Below are 21,263 nucleotides of genomic sequence, written 5' to 3'. Positions count from 1 at the left end.
AAAATATTATTAAGCTCTGAAATGTGTAACTGTATAGATGTGACTACCAGTCGTTGCACACACGTCTACCTGGTTCTGTGGCCACAGTAGCACTTTTTTCTAACTACACTTAAAGCAGGGACACTGGCTCTGCAATTATAGATTTGTTTGTGCGTGTGTTGTATAAAATCTTGCATAATTATATTCCTAGTGCTACTTGTATCAAACTCAACTATAACAATAAATGCATGTGCATCACTGTAACTATGCAAGCCTTACCTCCTTCACAATCAAGCACTGGATATTTATTCTGTTATGTTGTTGTAGCTGATGTGAGTTGAAGTTTTCTTTGACCACTCTTTGGTTATCAGTGAAACTGAATTTCTATTGTTGCTAAATAAAAGCTTAATGTTAATTGAAGATCCATTTATTTGTGCTTTTTGCTTTAATGTAAAGAAAACCTGCCAGTATCAAAATGAAAACATTGGTCTGTGCTGTTTCTGTACCGTGCTGCTGTCTATCCAAACCTGTCTGTGCTCTCCCAGCTTTGGGATTTACCATTTTCCTTTTTGCAGAGGGTTGCATTTCATCCTCACAACCCTAAGGGATCAGATCAAATCCTAAATCTAGATGAATTGCTGGATGTGTATTGGGAATGCAAATTAATTCAGCATTGGTAAATCACTGGCCGTGAAGCTCAAAGCCACCAAACTCATGTTTTACAGCAATGTTACTAATGTAAGCAGCATAGTCGTACATACAGAAGAGTATCAATTTAACTGTATGCGGTGAAAAGAACGAATCTGTGCAATGCAGAATCTCTATAAACCATCAGTCTTTCATTTACAGTAAAATACGACTGGAAAAGACTAAAGACTGACGACATGCCAGCCAAAGCCTTGATTGCCACCTGGTGGCAATACAGTTAAGTTATAAACCCTGTTTCTTCCATGTTAGTGGATGGGACATAGGACATACTAATAAATCAAAGTACACGTCAATTTCTTAAAGATGGTTTGTCACTTTAGTAATGTTTTATATGATGCATGTTCAAGTGCTCATTTTCCAGCAAGTTTGGTTTCACTCTACTTTAGATATTATTTGATGCAATTTAAAAACGTCATTGACAGAGACTCGCAATAAGTTGAGCTCGTGTATCGTCGTACGTATCGTGGACATCTTGGCTTTATCAATATCCCCTGTTGACTTTGTTGCAACGACCTGTTAATGTTTTTTAATTGTTAGAATTAATAATGAGCAGTGATATTTGGTAGGTGCACGTGTAGGTAACTTCAAAACAAACACATTTTTGTACTGGATAAAACAATATTCATTTTTTATTATGTTAAAACAACCAGATCTAAAGTGGGAACCAGTTTACAGCAGAAAGTGCCACATGATGTTGGCACAGGGTTAAAACTTGTGAGCAAGACGTATTTACATCAAGAACAATTCTGCTAAAAAAAAGGGGCATGTTAAAATAATAGAACTAGTCAGTGCTTAGTGGTCATACCAGTGGAGTAGCAAAGTCTCAACAGCACAAATGTCAAGTCAGCGACAAACACTGATAGTAAGAATAAGAGTTTCTCAAAGTCATCAACCGAGTAGTCATTTCTTTGTCAGATAATACTTTATGTGCCATTTACATTATTGACCTGACTTTTCAAAATTATAAACATTTATGTGGTTTTACTGGTATGTAATCTTTTAATTAACAATATAAACAATAAAAAAGATTCAATGTATTGTGCAGGACAGTAACAGATCAGTAAAACTCCTCTTGCAACTGTTCTTCTGTAAAACACCTACATGTATATATTGCACACATTTTAAAATCCATTTGGCTCATATGAAAAATAAATTAAAACAGTAGAGCCTTAGTGCCCAGATTGAAATTGTGGCTTTTTCAAACACCCGTTCTTCCAGTTCTTTCTGAGGTGCAGGGGTCAAGGCTGAGCCGCAGTTCTCATAGAGGCCAGAGCTGAGTGAATACGAACATGGAGCCTGTTCTCAAAGTCATAGCCAGCATAGTCCTCCTGCATAGTCCGTGTGAATAAAAGACAAGAGTGAGTAAAATGTGTTATTTTGTCTGTGCCATCTATCATGTGTGCACACTGACAGATCAATGCACTCGTTGCTCAGTGAGATAGAAACAGCTTTACGCTCGGCTCCGTTCGGACTTTGCTGCGTCTGGTGAACTACGCAGAGACAAGTGGTACAGCCACAGCTGAGAGAGACAGAACTGTACTCTGTCAATGTCAGCTGCACATCCACAAACAGAGTCAATGCTACTGCACCAAACCAGATGTCTGCACTGCAACTCAAAGAGGCTACACCCAGTGCACAGCAGGTACTGCACATACTATTCACTTTATTAGTTTAGCTTACTGGAACTAATAAATTCCAAGGATTTGTCGTTCCTTGAAATCTATCAACGGTCGTTCAGCAAGTGTTTTGTACAACTCTTCAGAGCGTGTAAAACAAAGAGACCTACTATACCTTGGCCTGAAGCATTAGCATGTGGCCCCTCCCTGCAGACTGGAGAAGGAAAAAAAGAATAACACATTTAGATAACGTGACTTCTCCACCATCTCAATTAAACTATCACGCACAACTTGCCTCTGGGCTGTTCAGCAGCACACAGCCCAGTTCATAGTAGGAGTAGGGCTGAACATAAGAGTTGGTTAGGCGACCGACCTCGTCCCTCGCGGCCAGTTGGAAATACTGCAAATACAAGAGGAACAACTCAGTCACATCCCACTAAACTAAATTCTAGCTGTTATCACCTCAGTATTGATTATTAAATGATGAGTATCCGGTTTATCAATAACAAATCTTGCAGTGCGTCAGGTGTCCAGGCTCCATACATTGTATTAGAGCCCAGCCGATATCAGTTGGCCGATAAGAACCTTTGACTGACAAATCTGTATCAGCTCCTATTTAGTAAAACTTATTTTTCAGAATAAACAAACGCAGAAAAGTAGATCGAAAGGCTTTCCACCACGCTCTCCTCTCTTCATCGTAGACTGACTCATAAGCAGAAGTGATTATGAATTGTGGCGTGAGCTGGTGGTAATCTGAGCTTGTCAAGGGGTATTTGCTGGGTGTGGACCTGTAGTAGTACCTGCAAGTAAAATCCATGCTTACATTTTCTTAATGCATATTCTTAATTCAAGTTTTACCTATTTATTTGGTTTTATTAGTGTTTTTATTCAATTATTTAGAATTAAGTTTATGCTTAAACTGTAAAGTATCAAGCCTCTCTTTTTTTTGTCATAAGGGTTTGAATACGGCATCTTGGGAATCATTGACAATTTTTTTCTTTTTACATATTTATATATATCTATATCTATATATAGACCAGTTTATCAGCATCTTCTACCAAAAATCCATATCAGTCAGACTCTACATTGTATCATAAACACGACATTAGCTTACCTGAATAGCATCTTTGGTATTCTGAAGACATTTGTTTATGGCACCAAGAAGCAGGTTTTTCAGGCCTGTGCACGATGCCTCCTCAAAGCCCTGCAGGACTGAAACAAGGACACAAAATAACTAAGCTTACACCTTTATCCATGATACAAGTGAGACCTTGAAGGAATCTCTTTTACAGTCCAGTACCGTGTGACATGGTCTGCAGCTTGGCAGTGGAGCAGTTGGGCAGAGCTTTCCACAGATAGAGTATCTCAATCACATACAGGATGCAGTGTTCTTTGGACAGACAGGGACTCCTCAGCTTCTCAGCCTGATAAGACACGTAAACACATGCATATGCACATTGTACTTTAGGAAGAGTTTGCACTGCACAATCGGCTGGAAACCTACTCACCCTCTTCATGGAGAACAACTCTATCTGATTATTCTTGCGCTTGAAAAGTCTTTGAACATCCTTGAAAACGGCGATAGCTCCCTCCAGATCGCCCGTGGCTCCTTGGCATACTACGCAACACAGAACAGGAATCAGAAGCAAGTACTAAATGAACGTAAAGCCCAAGTCAGCTGTCGTGTTATCACCTCCAGTTAAATAAGCGTAGTAGCACTGCGACCAGCGGGACTCAGTCTTCAGCCGCTCAAAGGCCCTGTAGGCTTCTCTGTAGTTCAGCTCGATCATGCTGCACCAACCTAAAAACGTGAACCAACAGGAGTTATGATGCAGACCAGTGCGGAGGAAGGTGGTTTAAAATCTGAAGAGGGGAGGAAAAAAAACAAGTAGTACCTATTTCATATAAACACACATGCTGAATCTCCCTCTGGCCAGAAGCCAGATCCAAGGCATTGCTGAAAGACGTCAAGGCGCCACTGATCTGGCACTGGAAAGGAAAACTTTGTGGTGTGAGTTACAGCGAAGACAACATTGAGTTTTCTCATCTTAGGAGAACAATCAGCAAAGCATCAGATATAAAAAGGGGCTGATTCTTAACATGGATTTACCTCAAGGCGTTGGACTCTGCCTTTGAAAAACATGAAGAGGGAGGAGTTTGGATAGATGGCCTCCCGCTGCTGGAGAATGGACTTGGCCTCTGTTAGGCCGGCCTGTGTGTCTGTGCCATCCAGAGCGAAGAAGGGCTGCACTACTGTGTGGTACCACAAGAGGGCCAAGCTGTAAGGGGAAGCACAGACGATGTTCAGAAAACATCAATGTCTTTACACTGTCAGTTGCTGCAGCTCCTCTTTTCAGCCTCTGACAGAAACGGGGGCTTTTAGCTCCTGTCTCTCTAAGGCCCAGTCTGGTCTGATTGGCCGGCTCGCCCACCTAGGTATGTTTTCTCCTAATTGGTTGGTGTGTCAGAGGTGTTACCCAATCAGCAGCGGCGTGTAAATATAAACCCCGCCCTATTAAACTACTCACTCACGTACTCACGTAGCTAACGGCGCCTTCATGTCCTTACTTTCACTGGCATACGTGAGCGCCGAGAGGCCCTGGAGACGGTCGCCCGGGAAGCCCAGCAGGTTGACGATCTTCAGTAGGTGCGGCGGCACCATCGAGATACAGAGGTGGAAGAGGCCGTAACCAAAGCTGACCGAACCTTTTAGCCGGTCCAGAGCCTCCGAGCTGATGCCGTCAAGTCTCTGGGAAGGGCTCGGCCCGGGTGAAGATGAGCGGCTTTGCACCGACGGCGCAGCGGAGGACGACGGAGACGGTTTGGATTTGTGTTCCGACTCCTTTTTTCTGCTGCTGCCCTCCTGCAGGTGTGTGATGTCACTGTAACATTTGTTGTACATCTTCCAGGCTTTACGGAGGATCCAGCCTCCTTTAATGTACGCTGTCGGGAGAATTGAAGTCAAGTCAGTGAAACAGCGAATGATATCAATGCAATCACCTGCTGGAAACCAACATGTTTCTTATTTTCATCTCACACCAGTAAAGGTGCAGTCACTGCAGTTAGATGCTGTACCTGACAGCTCCTGTTTGATGAAAGACAGCACTGCAAGGTAAACCTGACAGTCTGCAATGATGATCTGCCTCTGGAGTCTGTCCACTGCAGCACCCCCTGACCTCTGGGAGTCCATCTGCCAACACAAACACCCAACGATGTGACGAGCTAACAAGTAAACCTGGACATTGTGGTCCATTTTAAAATGCTCCTTTTCAGGTTAAATATACTTGTTCTATATACAGTAACTTTACATGGATTGGATACATTTCTATTTTCAAACAATCTAAATTCAATAGATATAATAAATAAGTATTATAGTAGGAATACACTTCTATAAAAGGAGATACATCAGTTTTTGATGTTCAATCAATTTGTTAAAACATATTTTCAATTTGTCATTAGAAATCTACAACAGAATAAACTGCAGAAAGTGAAGTGGTCTCAATACTTTCTGAAGCCGCTGTATATAATATAAAGACGTTACTCACACTTCTCTTGATCTTGTTCTTGATGGTTTCAATGACGCCGGCGTTTTCGCTCTCGCACATTCTCTCTGTAGCTTTGAGGTCCTCAAACGCCATCTGCATTTTCTCCTCTTCAAACGTCATCATGGCGTTCTACAAACAGGTGGCCAGAAGAACAACGGCTTAACATTGATATTCAACTTAAGCCAAATTCTGGAAAGCAAAAATCGTAATCCTGGGATTAATCCCGAAGACCAGCAAGCAAGAAAACAAATCAAATCTGAATTTATCAGTTCCCCAACAGTTACAGATTTCAAACAAACTATTTACAGTAGGATCCCATTTTTTTTCTAACAAGTTTTAAGATCAGCTTGTCACAGCTGAAGAGAACACGCAGCCACCTACACACAACAAAAAACTTAGAAAGGGCAAAAATAAACACTTTAAAAGTCCAGTCACAGGGAGACAAGTTTATTTGTTTAGCAATGCACAATAACTGCTGACAAAGAACTTGTGATACTGTCAAACGGAGTGACAAGGGATTTTTAATGACATTACTTGTTTCTGTTGTGTGTGAATGAACTTATTATTATTAGTTGCTATGGACAGAATCGTCAGCCAAACAAATGTAATGTAATAATTTAAACGAATCTTGGTGAAATGTGGTTTATAAAAATGACTTCTCAATGCAAACTCTAGTTCAGCAGTTAGTCCTGCTTCTGTTTTGAGACTTTGTTTATTGGCATTGCGCCCAGACAGAAACACAAGGGAGAAAGGGAAATTCCGTGAACGTCATTATGTAAAGGAACTGGTCTTTTCAAAGAGGAATTCATCAATCATTTGAGTCAGCAGCATGTTGAGGATCCGGCTCCTGCACTCACCAGAAAACTCACGAAACTGGCCCCGAAACTCATCAGCGGACTGTGGCTCCTGAAAGAGATGATATAGGAGAAGTGATGAGAACGAGTGACATGTCAGTGACAGATGAGGCGGAGTGACAAGGGATCAAACACTGGACTGATTGACAGACAACACAGAGTCTCAGTTAGAGATGCTCCAATACCAGCATTAGAAATTCTTCTGATTCTGCCGTCGGGGAGTACGGAAATCTTCCTTCTGAATTATACCACGTCTTTAAAGTATATTAGTTTCACCAAGATAAAACTGCAGCTTTCTTTCCGGTAGTGTAGCGTTACCCTGAACTAGCTCAAATGTCAGCAATTTTTGCAATACTTCACGTTGGAAAGTCCCACAAGTTAAACAGTGACGTGTACCGTACGCAACACTTAAGTTCAGAGGGGTGGCACAAGCCTGTCAAGATTAATAATAAAAAAATGTATGTATTTGTTATTTCAAAAGGTTTAACCTGAGCCAGGCCAGAAAATAAGAATAGCAAATCATCTTTTTCACTTCAGGGTTAGTAGCATACAGCTATTGTTGCTATGTATGTAAATGCTGTGGTATCAGATCGGTACTTGGTAACGACAAATATGCAAAGTCCGGGTTTCTTATGAGGAAGGAAACATGGTATCGTAACATCTCTAGTCACAGACAAAAACAACTTGATTCAGAATAAATGTGGTGATTTCATATGGTACAGATACACTGAACCTCCTGGTAACCACTATCCTTCACCCATAATGCGACACACTGTTTAACAGTGCCAGTAGGAAGTTGGTCAATACAGTCGGTCACACGGCCTCTCTCATTTACTGCGTATGTGTTTTTTATTTTACTTCCCTTCATCTATTTTTTTGTTGCTGATGCAATCAAAACAGGACGACACCTAGAGCTAAACTCAATTAGTGAGAGAGGTGACATTTAAGTTTTACCGCGGGGGGTGAGGACACACAGGGGCTGCCCCGCTGTGGCATCAACGTTCAAGGTGAGAGCCAATAACAGCACAGCACGAGGAATCAAGTGGACTCTGGTTGGTCAGAGTGAGAGCAGGGGTTCCCCAAATCTTTTTTCTTTTTACACTTCTGCCAAGGAGGTAATGTTTCCCCCCCCATCTGTTTGTTTGTTTGTTGGTTGGTGTGTTTAGCTGGTTTTAGACATGCACTGAACTCCAGATATTGTCCCCAAGGGCAGTATGTGAAAACGCAAATGTCTGAGCAAGAAGCAGCGGACATTCTTCGGGAATCAATTACAAAACAATACAAACATAAATTACAGGTTTCCTCCAGACATTTGGGCTGTAAATTAAAGCCCCACAACTGCAACATTGAACGAGCTTAAAGGGAAAGTTCAGCCAAAAATGAAAATTCACTCATTATCTACTCACCACTATGCCGATGGCACCACTGAACACTTTTGGAGTTTCAAGAGGTAAACATTGTGTCTTCAAATGTGAAAAAAACTGGGAAAAAAAGCTAACCTATGCCTCCATACTGCTTGTGTGGTGTCATCCAGGTGTCCATAAGTCCGACTTCCAATTCCACTCGAAACGGCGTCAGTTACACCGTGTTTTCAGCCTAAATGTCCACCACCGGAAGAGACGGACGCGGCTCCAGAGGAGGACAACCAGACATTTAGGCTAAAAAACAGTGTAAATGGGTCGTTTTGAGTCGAATTTGACTTTCGGACTTACGGACACCTGGATGACACCACACCAGCAGTATGGAGGCATGCTAGGTTCTTTTTTACGTTTGAAGAAGTTGTCACCATTTACACAATTGTTTTGGATTTGACTGCAACGCTGTTTACCCCTGAAACTCCATAAGTGTTTAGTGGACACTTCACCCACCCCTCACTCGGCTCAGTGGTTATCCATAATGAGTGAATGTTGAGTTTTGAGGTGAACTATCCCTTTAGGCAGGTGCAGCCAAATCCGAACAGCCTCCATGTGTCGGTAGCTGAGCCAGGTTGGACCTGTCCATCTGGAAGCAAGAGAACTGGCCTGACAGGAAGGACCAGCTGCTCACTGGTGTGTGGAACAAGTTACAGTGAAGGTGTCCATCACGATCCTGCAGGAGCCTCACAGGTCACAGTCAGGACGTGGGGGTTTGCTCAGGGAGCTCGAACAGGATTCGTGACATGGATGTTGCAAAGTACAGATAGTGCTTCGGGGGGGGGGCATGAGATGCACCATGTTCATGCTCCCTTCACTGAGATGAGTTAGCAATAGAAGCAGAAACATCGTGATGTCTTTGAATGACACAAACCCGGAGGGAGACAGACCTGTATTTTCTGAAGAGCTCGTCGCTCTCCTTGAAGCCATTGTTGAGCAGCATGTTGATCCCCTGCAGGGCCAGCTCCGCGTCGTCCACTCGCTCCGTCTTCTCCTTCGACTCGCTCCCCGGGGCTGGGTCCGCAGGGTCCGCCATGGAGGGAGCCGAGCGAGGGAGTGAACGCGGCCTGAGAGCAGGGCAGGACGGGCGGAAGGAGGGAGGGAGGTCCGCTGAGTTCACTTCCAGGCGGGAGACTCTCAGCCGGTGGAGCCCGTCAGAGAAACCGCGGTTAAAGCCATGTTTGTCACACTGAACAGTGAACGGGTGCAGGAAGCTGACATGACAACATGAGTGTAGTAGGTGGCTGTCGGTTGTCACAGCGGTGGAGTCACTGTTCGATTCCCCGCCGCCCGCCTGCCTCTGTCTGCCCGGTGCGTTTGTGCGTTCACTCCGGAAACGTGATGCATTCAAAGCGCCACCGGAATTATAGCTTCGTGTACGGTGGCCCTGAAGTTCACAACACGACCCGCAAATCCCCAAACACAACAGCGAGTAAGAAAACACAGCAACACATTAAAAAACACAGCAACACATTAAAAAACACAACAACAAATTAAAAACACAACAACACCTGTTTGTACAACTTTCACTCAGAAGGTCACAACAAGTCAGTGAAGGCAGCACGGGAGTGGGCGTGGCGTCTTTACCTTGTCAGCCAATGAGGTGCGAGGGGAAAGTGTGTGGAAGAGCCTGCTGCGTGTTCTAACAGGTTTCTATCGTCTTATAATAAGAATAATATGTTTCCCTGAGGGGCAGAGAACTGTGTGTTGACAAAGACCAACACCACTTCATCTAAACTCATTCGAATTCAGACGTTTATGAAAAATCCTTCTCCTATAATGTAGGCATATGGAGGAAAATAGACATCTAAATCTAAATCTAAATCAAATATAAGACCCATTCAAGTATATTTCAAGTTATTTTTAATCGATATCTTACAATCAAAAAGTAAACACACGTCAGAACATAAAATAATTTTGGTTTGTCAAAAGATCTTTTTACTTATGGCACAAAACAAAGTATTTATAACGAACAGATTACAAAATCCTTTACAAGTCAGTGGTCACAACACAGGAATGCACGTACAATATTACCAATCATCATGCATATTATTTTTCTCATATCACAAATTTTGGTGTAAATGTACAAGGCAGGTAAATAAACACTTGATGGAGAATTTTATGTATATAAAAATACGTTTTAAATAGCAATATGTATGGTGGCCCATAAGTCTCACACATGTGCATTAACTGAAAACACAAACGCAAAAGCGACAACACAACTACAAAAGCCACGCAACGGAAACATAATCACATCGGAAGAGAGTGACTAAAGTGAGATTTTGTTTGTGTGAACCTGTCAAGCCAGTCACAGACATCCATTGTTACTCACTTCTGTTGTACTTGGGTTGTGGGTTCTGCGGTTGTGTAGTCTCTTCCGCATTTCTGTTGTAACTTTTGCCATTTTGTTGTGGCTTTTTCGTTTGTGCTGTAGCTTTTCATTTGTGTTGTAGCTTTTGCATACGTGTTGTAGCTTTTGCATACGTGTTGTAACTTTTGCATACGTGTTGTAGCTTTTGCAGCGTGTTATGGTTTGTGCAGTTGTGTTGTCACTTTCACATTCATGTTTCCCATGAATGTCCTTGTGTGAGACATCATGCACCGTTAAAGGGGGATAAATGGTCCCAAACATTACAGACCAGATTTATGCTACAGTAAAGTCGATTTTCAGCATAAAGACAAACGCTCCACAAAATTCAGTACGTGCTGTTTTCTGGTGTAACTGACGTAAACAGCAGCACAGAACATTGTCATGCATGCAGAAGGAATGCAAAATGGAAAATGATTTCAGAACGGCAGTAATATGGGAACAAACTGTGTGAAGACTGAACCAGTTAAAATGCAGAATTCTACATGTGAATTGTCTCTGAGTTGTGTAAATAGGATTTGAAGTAGGATATAAACGTTTGAGTCAACAACAAAAAAAACATAAGCGTATCACAATCACAAAAGGCATCATTTGTTGTTTTTCTCTTAAAGTGCTGGGTTGCTCTCTCCGACCCGTCACCAGCATTTACAGTAGCATTTGATTGTCGACAGAGAATGAATCAGACCGTAAAACAAACTGCTGTGAGGATATGAATTCATGATTTGGTGTCACAGAATAAATACAGAAATGTCGAATAAAGAGGCAGTTACTATGAAACTGTCAACTGCTGCTCATATCTCTATTTTACACACACACTCACGTTCACACTCACTGACACACACTCCTCATAATATGTACATTCTTACATACAAACACATTATCTGTCTTGGTAACAGATTGCACATGGTTGACGGTGGATCATGTGGTCCCAAGGTTTGTGTAGTGATGACGCAGTGAGACGCTTGTGCTCAACCTGGACACTCTTTGAGGTTGACGTGGCCGAACGCAGCGGGGAGCCTCTCGAAAGAGACGGAGTCCTCGTTGATAATCATGTCCTGGATGCATCCGACGAAGGACGACGTGAGGGGGAGCGTCTGCTGCGTTGGCGTCTCTGCAGGAGAGCACGCGGTGAACAGGTGAGGGATTTCAAACTGATATTGATATCAAAACTGGAGAATTTGTCAACATGTCGCTGTGGTTTTATCATATGTTTTAGAATTGGAGATTAAGAGATTAACACTGAGATTACACTCACCAGGAACGCCACCCACATACAGGGGTTGTTTGGTCTGCAGGATAGTGGAGAACGGTGGTCCAATCTTGTAATTGTCTACTGTGTCTACGTGCAGTTGCACAACATTCTTCCTCTTGATTACTAGAAGATACGTGGACAGTGACTTCATGACTTCATCACCATTTAAAACAGCCTCATAATGAGTCCTAACAGCAGGATTTGTTCATTCTGAATGTGAGCGTGTGTGTTTTACCTGAAACTTTATGAAACATTCCATCACATAAAGAAGCTTTGGGCTTAACAGATACCATGAAGTTCCCGTTTCCATTGTTAACTTGTACCACCACCTGTGAATGTCAATGGCAAAGCAAATTCCCTTTATTATTATACTATATTATTACTTTTATACCTTAAAATAGCAGCTTCAAAATCTGTTTGACTTAAGGAGCGTATCTGCTCTATGTAACTTTAGTGATCAGCTCCTGTGAGAAGTGTGTAACTGACTATGAGTCAGGCCCAGCAATTCAAGAGTACTCCTGAATTGTAGATCAGTTGAAAAATACTTAAAAATAAGTCATTAAAAAACAGTTTTTATCTCTAAAATTAAGCGAGGAAACTTTTAAAATATGAAGAATTCTAAATAGAGTTTGGTCTATTTGTTTCAGTGGGAGCGCCTCTAGGTCAGGAAGCCAGGGATCATGGGTAATAGCCACCGTTCAGTTGTGTTTCAGTTCAGTGAGTGGCACCACGATTAGAGCTCTGGTCAACAGATTGATCGCCCATGTTTTTCCTTTCATGAAAACCACTCAATCGACATACTGTAGATCCCAGAATTAATCATGATGTGTGGCTGCAGGGGGCGCTGTTGCTCATTCAAAGCTACATTCTATTTTTTGTTTTTCAAAGCTACATAGTGTTACTTTAATATTATGTCGGAGTGAAGACTCTTATTAAATAAATACATGATTGGTGTAAGAGCAGACACAAACAGGTTTTTTTTAAATCCACTAACATGGCAGCAACAAACAGAGGTAGTGCAGTGGAGTCTCACCTCTCCTCTGAGAAGGTAGACACTGAGATAGTGAGTCCTCCCGTATGTCCTGGTCAAATCACCAACATGTAGCAGGAGTCCAGTCAGACTTCGTGGCCGAATATTAAACAGCAGTTCAAAGCTGGAGCCCACGGCAAAGGAGTCATCTGAAAACAGAAGACATCATGGATGTCATAGTCACAGATTTAGTTTAGACTGTAAGCATTAACACAACTTGGAAATGTGGGAAATTGGTTCAAAAAATTGTTCAAAATGCAATACAGAATTTGTTTTACTATGTAGGTGCACATTACTATAATACAAGAAAATCCACAAACATCAAAATTACCTGGGCTCAATAGATTTCTTTCAGTTATTAAGATTTCCTTTTTTTCCTAAGAAATTCCTGTAGTGCTTTAACTGTGTCCTTCACACAATCTTTTATTTCCATAATCTTAAATAACCCATGCATCCTTTAAATGAACAATTCCTTAACCTTAATCACCTCTTAAAGCTTTGTCTTTCATTTTTTATAGTTTTGTGTCATGTCTAGAGAGACACAAATTGTGTGGATGTGTATAATTGCTCCTGATGGAGAATATTTTAGAAATCATTATGATCATTAGAAATGCTTCTGTGCGCAACATAATCAGAGTGTTATCTATCTGACTGTGACTGTGGTGAGTACTCACTGATTAGAACATGTGCTCCATTCCCTGAGAAATAGGCCCCTCTTTGTGTCGGTCCCTTGAAGCAGGGGCCAGCACCCAGGTTTGTGGCTGGATTGGACATGAGCGCTCCGTTCATTTTAAAACTACGGATGCAGCCAGACACACTCTGCTTCGGAAGGAACTTCAACTGGAAAAGTAAAAACAAATACACTGATAGATAATCTGTCAATCAAGTTGTGTTTCTGGGTTTGTATGAATTTACCAGTGTGTGTGTGTGTGTGTGTGTGTGTGTGTGTGTGTGTGTGTGTGTGTGTGTGTGTGTGTGTGATGTTTTTTATACCTTTAGCTGTTTGTGAAGGGACTCAGGGACACTGCCCAGGTACAAATGATACACAAACTGCTGCATGGACGTCAGCTCAGTGTTTGTCAGCTGACCATCCTGGGCTCTGATCCCATTCACAACCAATCGGAATTTCTTCTTCTCCAAACTGAATACGATCTACAAACAACATGATCCAACATAAAGAATAGTAAAGTGTGTAGTTTCCTTCCTTCATGTGGGTTTAATGGTTCCATGCTATTAGTTATGAAATTGTAATGAGTTTTGTTCTGTGTTGAAATACAAAGTGATCAAGTCCACTGACCGAGTGCCACTTTCCATCATCGTAATTCTCCCTGTTGAAGATCTTCTTCTCTTTGCCTGCAGACAGTCTGATCCTGCCCTTGGACATGTACAGAGCAAGATGAGAGCGCCCTCCTTTGGTAGCAGCAAAGAACAGCAGACCTTCAGAAGATTCGGTCCTGACATCCAGAGAGAAGTGAGCTCTGGGGATGAAGATAAGAGAAGCATCATCATCGTGTGTGTGTGTGTGTGTGTGTGTGTGTGTGTGTGTGTGTGTGTGTGTGTGTGTGTGTGTGTGTGTGTGTGTGTGTGTGTGTGTGTGTGTGTGTGTGTGTGTTGGCTCTGACAGACTCTGCAGAGCTTCCACTTGATGTGTCATGTGTGTTGGCTGCTCCCTGACCTGGACAGCAGCACCGGCAGTGGAAGATTGTAGCTCAGGCTGCTAACAGGGCCTCCCATGCGATAAGCATGTGGAACCAGGGCTGGCAGTGCACACGCTGATCCACTGTCATTTATGGGCTGCATTACACCATCCTGAAACAGCACAAACTTAACACACAATGTGCAGGATTGGTGCATAAATCTCTGCTACATCACAGCTTTTTGATGATCTCTGTCGGATAATAAAAAGTCAGGGAAAACTCTGCAAATAAAAGACATTAGAACCTCAATTATTTCCAGTATTAAGGACGTATATGAAAGGATGTTAGGTTTCAACCAATGATTATTTAAACGATCCGCAAATCATTTTTTAGATCAGCCAATTATTTTCAATATAAAACTCCTTTGATTCATTTCTTCATTTCTAGATTTTCTAGATGTCCTCCTACATACTAACAGGAAGAAAATAAGGAAAAGTTTCACAGAGGCTATGTTCACTAATTCAAATAGCTTTTTGTCCATTCAACAGAAATCTAATTGATGTACTGTAAGAAAACAAGCTACCATTCACATTTGCTAAGTTTAAAAATAGTGATTTTTTCAAAAAGATGTTTGCTGAAAAGTTGACTTAAACTTAACTGATCAAAATTACTGCAGATCAATGGCTACATGAATTGACTGCTGCTGCCGTGCAGACCAGAAAGACACTAGATGTCTCCAACTCCCAGAAAATGAAAAATAAAACCCTGTAGTTGTATATTCAACACTTGTTTTTAGAACTGATGACAGGTTGCTCAGTTTGATGTATAGACGTCAGTCGTTCTTTTTATTTTGGGAACATTAAGGATTTTGATATAACTGTTTCTGGAGTTAGCACAACCCCCATAAACTTCCTGTGTGGGCTTTTTAACTGTTGGTTAACAATGACCAGGAGAATAGTTCCTTAAACGATTTGTTTGGTGTCAACTTCATGATAAAAGAGATGAACTTTTAAAAAGATTTTGAGATTTTTTTTTTCTGAAATGGCTCATGAGGTGTTGATATAATAAAAAAACATCATTAATAGTTGACATATCATCTTTTTCTTCACATGCTTCATCATGAGAAGTCTGTTTCCCTGCTGGTGATCTACACGTCTGGACCATAGTGAACCAGCGTAGTGCACTTCTCTGGACTCATGCAACACTTGTAAATCTATTATTTAATGTAGATAATTTAAGAGGTTAATGGAGAACAGACTGTAATTGTGACATGACCTCCTTCAATCAGATGATCAGAATCAAGTAACAGAGTTTAGTAAATGATGGTGCGCATGTAAGATCCACAATGATTTGTAAAGATACACTGATACTTCTGAAAAGATATGATGAGAGTACTTATATATTTAAGATCTAGAAGAACTCCCATTTTTCACTGCGAGGACTTAGCTGCATTTCATCTCAGGAAATTCTTTCATTTACTATTAATGTTACTTCAATACCAATATTTCTCAGTCTTAATGCCTGGACCCCATTTAAATTCAATATCTAGTCATTTAGTTTTGGTTTTTAAAATCGAGACAAATTCATTTGTATTGTTACACTATTTTATTCTGACCCAGCTGCAACTCAAAAAGTAAGATTCAGTTTGAACACAAATTTGAGGTCTATCTGTGTTCTTAAACGTAGAATAACTAATATTCATGTCCATATGAATCTTTTGATTGATATTAATTGTCTTAAAAGTGAAAGTTACTGATATCGATGATCATGACTAGGAGTCATTTTATGTGATGGTTAAAGTTACTGCTTCTACCATATGATAATGATGATAATGATGATAATCAGGCATGTTTGTTGTTGATTGTGATGCTTTAGCTCTGAGATGAGTGGTGAGTTAGAGGGAACATGCTTGTGATTGACTGTTAGAAAGTGGCTCATGGAAGAAAGAGATGAGACGTGAAATGATTTCAATCTTGTTATTCACAAGTCTTTGTCGTTATTGGATTTTTAAATAGAAGACACAAAGGTTACAATACATTTATAATTATTATGATGATTACTGGAACATTCATGCAAGTTGCTGTTTTTTTATTCAAGTACACTGCAAATGAATGAGCTTGTGCAAAAGCAAATGAACATCGTGGTGCAAACGGCCATTTTTCCGTGTCAGTGTTAGATTCTTGTCATCGGCTCTTTAGGGCTCCTCCTTCTTCATCTCTGGAAACAAGGCAGCAAAATTTAATGTAAAAACTGTCAACAACACACCAACACTGAATTTTACAATTCAAGGGTATGAAAGTTTAAGAAGGATAAAATGAAAGCTGGGTGTGACTTACAGCTAGAATCAATCATCATCAAGTCGCTATGTTCATAATGTACATATTAGTTTTCTGGGTCATATCTACAAATAAAATGCCCCAGTAAAGCTGCAATTTAGACAAAGGTTCCTGGGAATAAAAGTTCCTGCAGAGCGTTATTCTTCTTCTTTTCCACCGAGGTCTAAAGACCAGGGGAGAGTTGGCAAAATACCTCTGACATGAGAACAACTGACAGCTACTACAAGCTGTTCCACTCCAGTCCACTAGATGGCGGTAAAGCAAAGGACTGTAGAACAATCATGACTAACAGTAAATATGGAGGAGATTCAAATCTTGCTGCTGTTGATTGGAAAATGACAACCACAGGTAAATTGCATTCAATACACAAGAAATTAGTACTCGACCAATCAGGCATCTCCAGCACGGCAAGCCCCACCCCAAATGTTTCTGTACCTTTGTCAGTGGTGGATCTAGGATTTCTCTAAATCATAAGTTCTTATTGTTATTATTGTTAGTAAGTGACTAGATTTTTTAAGACCTCTGACATGACAGGGGCACTTCAGAGGCCAATCAGATTTCAGCTGGGGCCACTGTCCCCCTGGCCCCTCCCCTGGATGCATCCCTGACCTTTGTTAAGTATTACCATCTCGAGTGCCTGTAAAGGTTCATAGTTTCTGAGGAAAGTTCCTGCAGTGGAAATGCAGCTTTATTCAACAATAACAAGTTAATAGAATAAACAGATTACTAAAATGGATCACAGAATGTGGGAGCATGTAACTCACCTTCTTAGAAATGCGGTCCAGCATCATTTGAGCGGGCGTGTCAGAGGTACAAACATCAACCAGGACGTCTCCAGAAGCCTTGAAGGTGCTAAAGTCCTCGGCCTTGTACAGATTCGCTGGCCTGCAAACAGACGGAAAGAAAAATTTACAATAAAACAATAATAACATTTGGGCAGGACCTAAATTTTAAAATCAAGCACGGTGAGGAAAAGATTACCGTCTTGTGTAGAGGTTGGAGATGCAGCCTTTGTACTGGTTATTTCCCAGGATTAGGGAGCCATCTGTGTCAGGAATGGAAGGGCGGCCGCGTTGCGTCTGACCCTTATCTTCATCGTCAATAAGCAGCTCGATCCTGTTTGGAAAAATCATGTAAATTCACTTTGTGAGTGTTTGCCAGACTTTTTTATTGCTTTTAATGTGACCAAAGTTTGATCTAATCCAAAGGTATCACAGTCCATATACTTGTTTCTTTTCATCAGTATACGTATATCTGAGCATCAACTGTGACATTAATATATCGTGTTTAATGTTATATGTATAATCACTGCCTCGGTCATACCTTCCAGCTCTTCTCTTCACAGTCAGGTAATGCCACTGGCCATCGTGGTACTGTTTGATCGATTTCCGCATCTCGTTGTTGAAACTGAGAACGACGTAGCCATTGTCGAGTGCAAGATTAATCCCATTAGGCTAGAGAGTAGAAAAAAAACACGTTTTTAAAAGCTGAGATCTACGTGTGGTCTCTCACAGATCAGTCACAGATACAAACCCATCCATTATCTACACCGCTTAGTCTTTAATGGCTGTAGCTGTTTGGTGAGCACAGTACCAACATAACCAGACAAACAACCATTCACACCTAGGGTCAATTTAGAGTCTAACTTAACCACAATCTTTTGACTGTGGGAGCAAAAGTGGGAGTGCAAACTCCACACAGAGGGAAGTGGGATTCAAACCAGCAACCTTGTTGCTGTGGGGCGATACAAACATTCGATTTTAAAACACACGCAAAGACTTACCAGCTTTTTGTCTTGTAGAATGAGACCCTGATTCTCCGTGCTCTTGAATCCCAGGGAGATGGTGACATCTTCACCGCTAAAGCCTTGGAGGTCAGTGTACAGGGAGCTCCCCAGGCTGAACTCTGCCTTACGAGAAATCTAGATGGAAACATGGACATTATGCATCAGTTAATTAACGTCCCTGTGGTTCATGCTCTGATGTGAATGTACAAACAAATTAGGGATATAAAAGTGTGATTTCCTACCAGGGAATCCTTGGGGCATCCTTTGCTGACGCCAACTTGCTCATCTATAGGTTTAAAGTCTTGATTTAGCTTCAGATTCGTCATGCATCCTTTGAATGGTTGAATGGTGATGTTGTGTCTGTGAAGAAGAAACAGAAAATCAAGTTATTTCTGCACAGTGAGGAAACGCTGATGGCACAAAATGACGAAGAGGGAAAACCACATACTTTTCCCTCAGGTCTTGCGACAAACCGCCGATATAGTATTCTTTAAATCCGCTGTTGGTGAAATCAGCAGTGGCCGTAACCAGGTCTACCCTGTTGGCACGGATTGTGAATTTTCCTCTTGCGATAACGATGAGGATGTCCACCCAATCGTTATTCTGTAGAAACGAGAGAGAAGCAAGATGTGGTTCAATAATTTACTCTTTATTTATCTGTGTCATTTGAGCGATCATAAAAAAAAGTTTCTTACCGGGAATGATCTGTTTTCGCTCTTGCTTTTTATTGGTTCTTGTAGCAAATTGCTATTCAGATAAATGAAGCCCTTCTCCAAAGTTATGGTGAAGTATATGTCCTGTGTGGAAGAGAAAACAAATGATAGCTATAATTCAAATTCAAAAGCATAAAGACATTTAAACAGTATCCATACAAAGAATAGCTTACCTCGCTTCCGATATATAAGAGGAGACCATTTTCTGACCGCGCGAAGGCGGACATATCGATGCGGAGGAAGCTCGATGGCTCACCTATGAGCATTTTGCCGTATCCAGTGCCTTCAAAGAAATCGGAATCCATCGGTGGTACATACCTAGACAGAGTGGAGAAGCAGAAGACATGTTTTCTTTAAATCTGGTTATTTCGATTTGGTAAATACGGAGAGAGCAGCCAATTCACTGACAGATTTTGACAGAGGCCTGAATGGTCACTGGGACATTATCAGGTGACTCTTGAGCTGAGGGTGCACGCAGCTGTTCTCACTTGCATGTACACAATTGTATGTGTGTGCAATGGAATATAGTCACATACATGTAATGTGCATGTATCTGTGGCTTTGGGAATTGTACAATGCATTTAATGTGCTTTTACCCATACCGCCTCTATATTCATTCTACATATCTGTATAATGCATCAATTGTTAAAAAAAAAGAGGGACTGTGTGTAAACCCCTGGTTTGTGCTTAAAATGCATATCACGCACACATTCTGTATCTCAAATTTGAGTTTCTAGAAATGCAAATCATGTCAGGAAGTACCTCTTGCACGGAATCGTCGGGTTTATATTCTCCGCCTTTTGGAAGTTGTAGAGACTGATGACCTTGTCGTTGAAGGAGGAGAACTCAATGCAGCCTTTGTACATGGGGTAGTTCAGAGAAGCTGGCGGCTGAAGAGAGGCCAAACAGAGAGAGGCCACACTAGTTAAACATTTTTTTGGTTTATAATCTATAGTATTGCTGTCGCTATCTAATTGTTGCTTACAGTGAAGTTGGCAGGGTAGCCTCCAACATAGAAAACAACATCACTGGGGCTGAGGTCCAGCAGGTTCTTGCTCTCCTCTCCTTGATTGCTGATTAGTATCGGCTCAGTGGGAGTAGTCGACACGAAGTCTTTGGTGAGGACGATCTGTGCATCTTGGTAAATCCTGAATCGTGAGTTTAAATTTAAGTTAAACAGAGTCAGGATAAGAGTGGTAGCATATATGTGCATTCATACTCTTCTACACAGAACTACAGTGTTAGTTCACCTGTGTAGATCCACTTTATCAAACTTGGCCGGCTCGGGATCAGACTCCGTGATGTAGCCCGACTTCATCTCATACTCGACCCCGTTGAGCTTGTACACACCGTGCAGCTTGTTGTTCCTCAGAACCATACCTATGTAGTTCTTCGAAGACTGCAAAACAGAGTTTGGTTCATGCATTATTTACAAATACAAAATAAATCCTCATGTCATATTCACTTGCTGTTTTGGGATTCACTTACATCTCTGTTGCCGAGATACAACACAAACATGTTTTTTTCATCTATGGTCTGTCTGCGTCGGCGCCGTCCGTCTCCTCTGCCTTTGGGCCTCTGCAGCGACAGAGACAGCGAAGTGTAGGCTTTCAGATCCTCCAGATTGGAGGGCGGACGCAGCTCCACGTGGCCTTTGCCGTTGAATTTCATCGGGATTGAAATCTGAAGAGAGGATGTAGAGAATTAGAGCCAACAGAGAGAGGCACCACACAGGGGTACTGGATGGTTAAATTGAGGCTTGGAGGTGTAAACGAGACGTGGCCAGATGTGGAACCTCACCTTGTTGGCTGCGTCCCGCGCCTGTTCGATGAGGTCTTTAATCATCTTGATGTTCAAAGATATGTTGCCAATGGGTGAGAGGTGTGACGTCAGGTTCTCCACCTCTGAGATCTTACTGGTCAGAGATGGGATGGTGTTCAATAAGTCCTTCACTGCAAGAGTCAGATAAATGCAATGGGTTTAAAAAGCCATACTTTTAATTCTACATATGTATAATGTAAAAACGT

At 41.5% G+C, this 21,263-nt stretch overlaps 2 protein-coding genes across 2 annotated transcripts in view; both read right to left on the bottom strand.

Annotated features, from left to right (window-relative positions):
- Positions 1-1,291: 1,291 nt before the first annotated feature.
- On the bottom strand, positions 1,292-9,448 carry LOC117778229 (tetratricopeptide repeat protein 39C-like). Its single transcript, XM_034613636.1, has 14 exons — positions 9,005-9,448; positions 6,706-6,754; positions 5,849-5,977; positions 5,379-5,493; positions 4,844-5,246; positions 4,414-4,582; positions 4,199-4,292; positions 3,997-4,104; positions 3,812-3,921; positions 3,604-3,727; positions 3,418-3,515; positions 2,599-2,703; positions 2,479-2,517; positions 1,292-2,015 (listed from the first exon to the last, which is right to left on the bottom strand). Exons 1-14 carry the CDS (start codon positions 9,148-9,150, stop codon positions 1,926-1,928), a joined length of 1,779 nt encoding a protein of 592 aa, XP_034469527.1. The 5' UTR covers positions 9,151-9,448; the 3' UTR covers positions 1,292-1,925.
- A 513-nt stretch (positions 9,449-9,961) lies between these two features.
- LOC117778460 (laminin subunit alpha-3-like) overlaps positions 9,962-21,263 on the bottom strand; it is a gene marked incomplete at its 5' end in the record, with an annotated part of 54,760 nt that continues 43,458 nt past the window's right edge. Inside the window, 21 exons of the mRNA XM_034614024.1 lie at positions 9,962-11,593; positions 11,738-11,857; positions 11,970-12,063; positions 12,768-12,913; positions 13,439-13,604; positions 13,758-13,916; positions 14,062-14,242; positions 14,440-14,582; positions 17,502-17,622; positions 17,719-17,853; positions 18,061-18,191; positions 18,521-18,658; positions 18,766-18,883; positions 18,972-19,126; positions 19,219-19,320; positions 19,410-19,554; positions 19,999-20,126; positions 20,222-20,384; positions 20,487-20,635; positions 20,725-20,919; positions 21,037-21,188. Coding sequence (XP_034469915.1) covers positions 11,451-11,593; positions 11,738-11,857; positions 11,970-12,063; positions 12,768-12,913; positions 13,439-13,604; positions 13,758-13,916; positions 14,062-14,242; positions 14,440-14,582; positions 17,502-17,622; positions 17,719-17,853; positions 18,061-18,191; positions 18,521-18,658; positions 18,766-18,883; positions 18,972-19,126; positions 19,219-19,320; positions 19,410-19,554; positions 19,999-20,126; positions 20,222-20,384; positions 20,487-20,635; positions 20,725-20,919; positions 21,037-21,188 — 2,984 coding nt within the window. The remainder of the gene's footprint in view (positions 11,594-11,737; positions 11,858-11,969; positions 12,064-12,767; positions 12,914-13,438; positions 13,605-13,757; positions 13,917-14,061; positions 14,243-14,439; positions 14,583-17,501; positions 17,623-17,718; positions 17,854-18,060; positions 18,192-18,520; positions 18,659-18,765; positions 18,884-18,971; positions 19,127-19,218; positions 19,321-19,409; positions 19,555-19,998; positions 20,127-20,221; positions 20,385-20,486; positions 20,636-20,724; positions 20,920-21,036; positions 21,189-21,263) is intronic.

This window comes from Hippoglossus hippoglossus, chromosome 17 (genome assembly GCF_009819705.1).
Source record: "Hippoglossus hippoglossus isolate fHipHip1 chromosome 17, fHipHip1.pri, whole genome shotgun sequence".
Lineage (NCBI taxonomy): Eukaryota > Metazoa > Chordata > Actinopteri > Pleuronectiformes > Pleuronectidae > Hippoglossus > Hippoglossus hippoglossus.
This window is presented reverse-complemented; position numbering and strand designations above follow the sequence as displayed.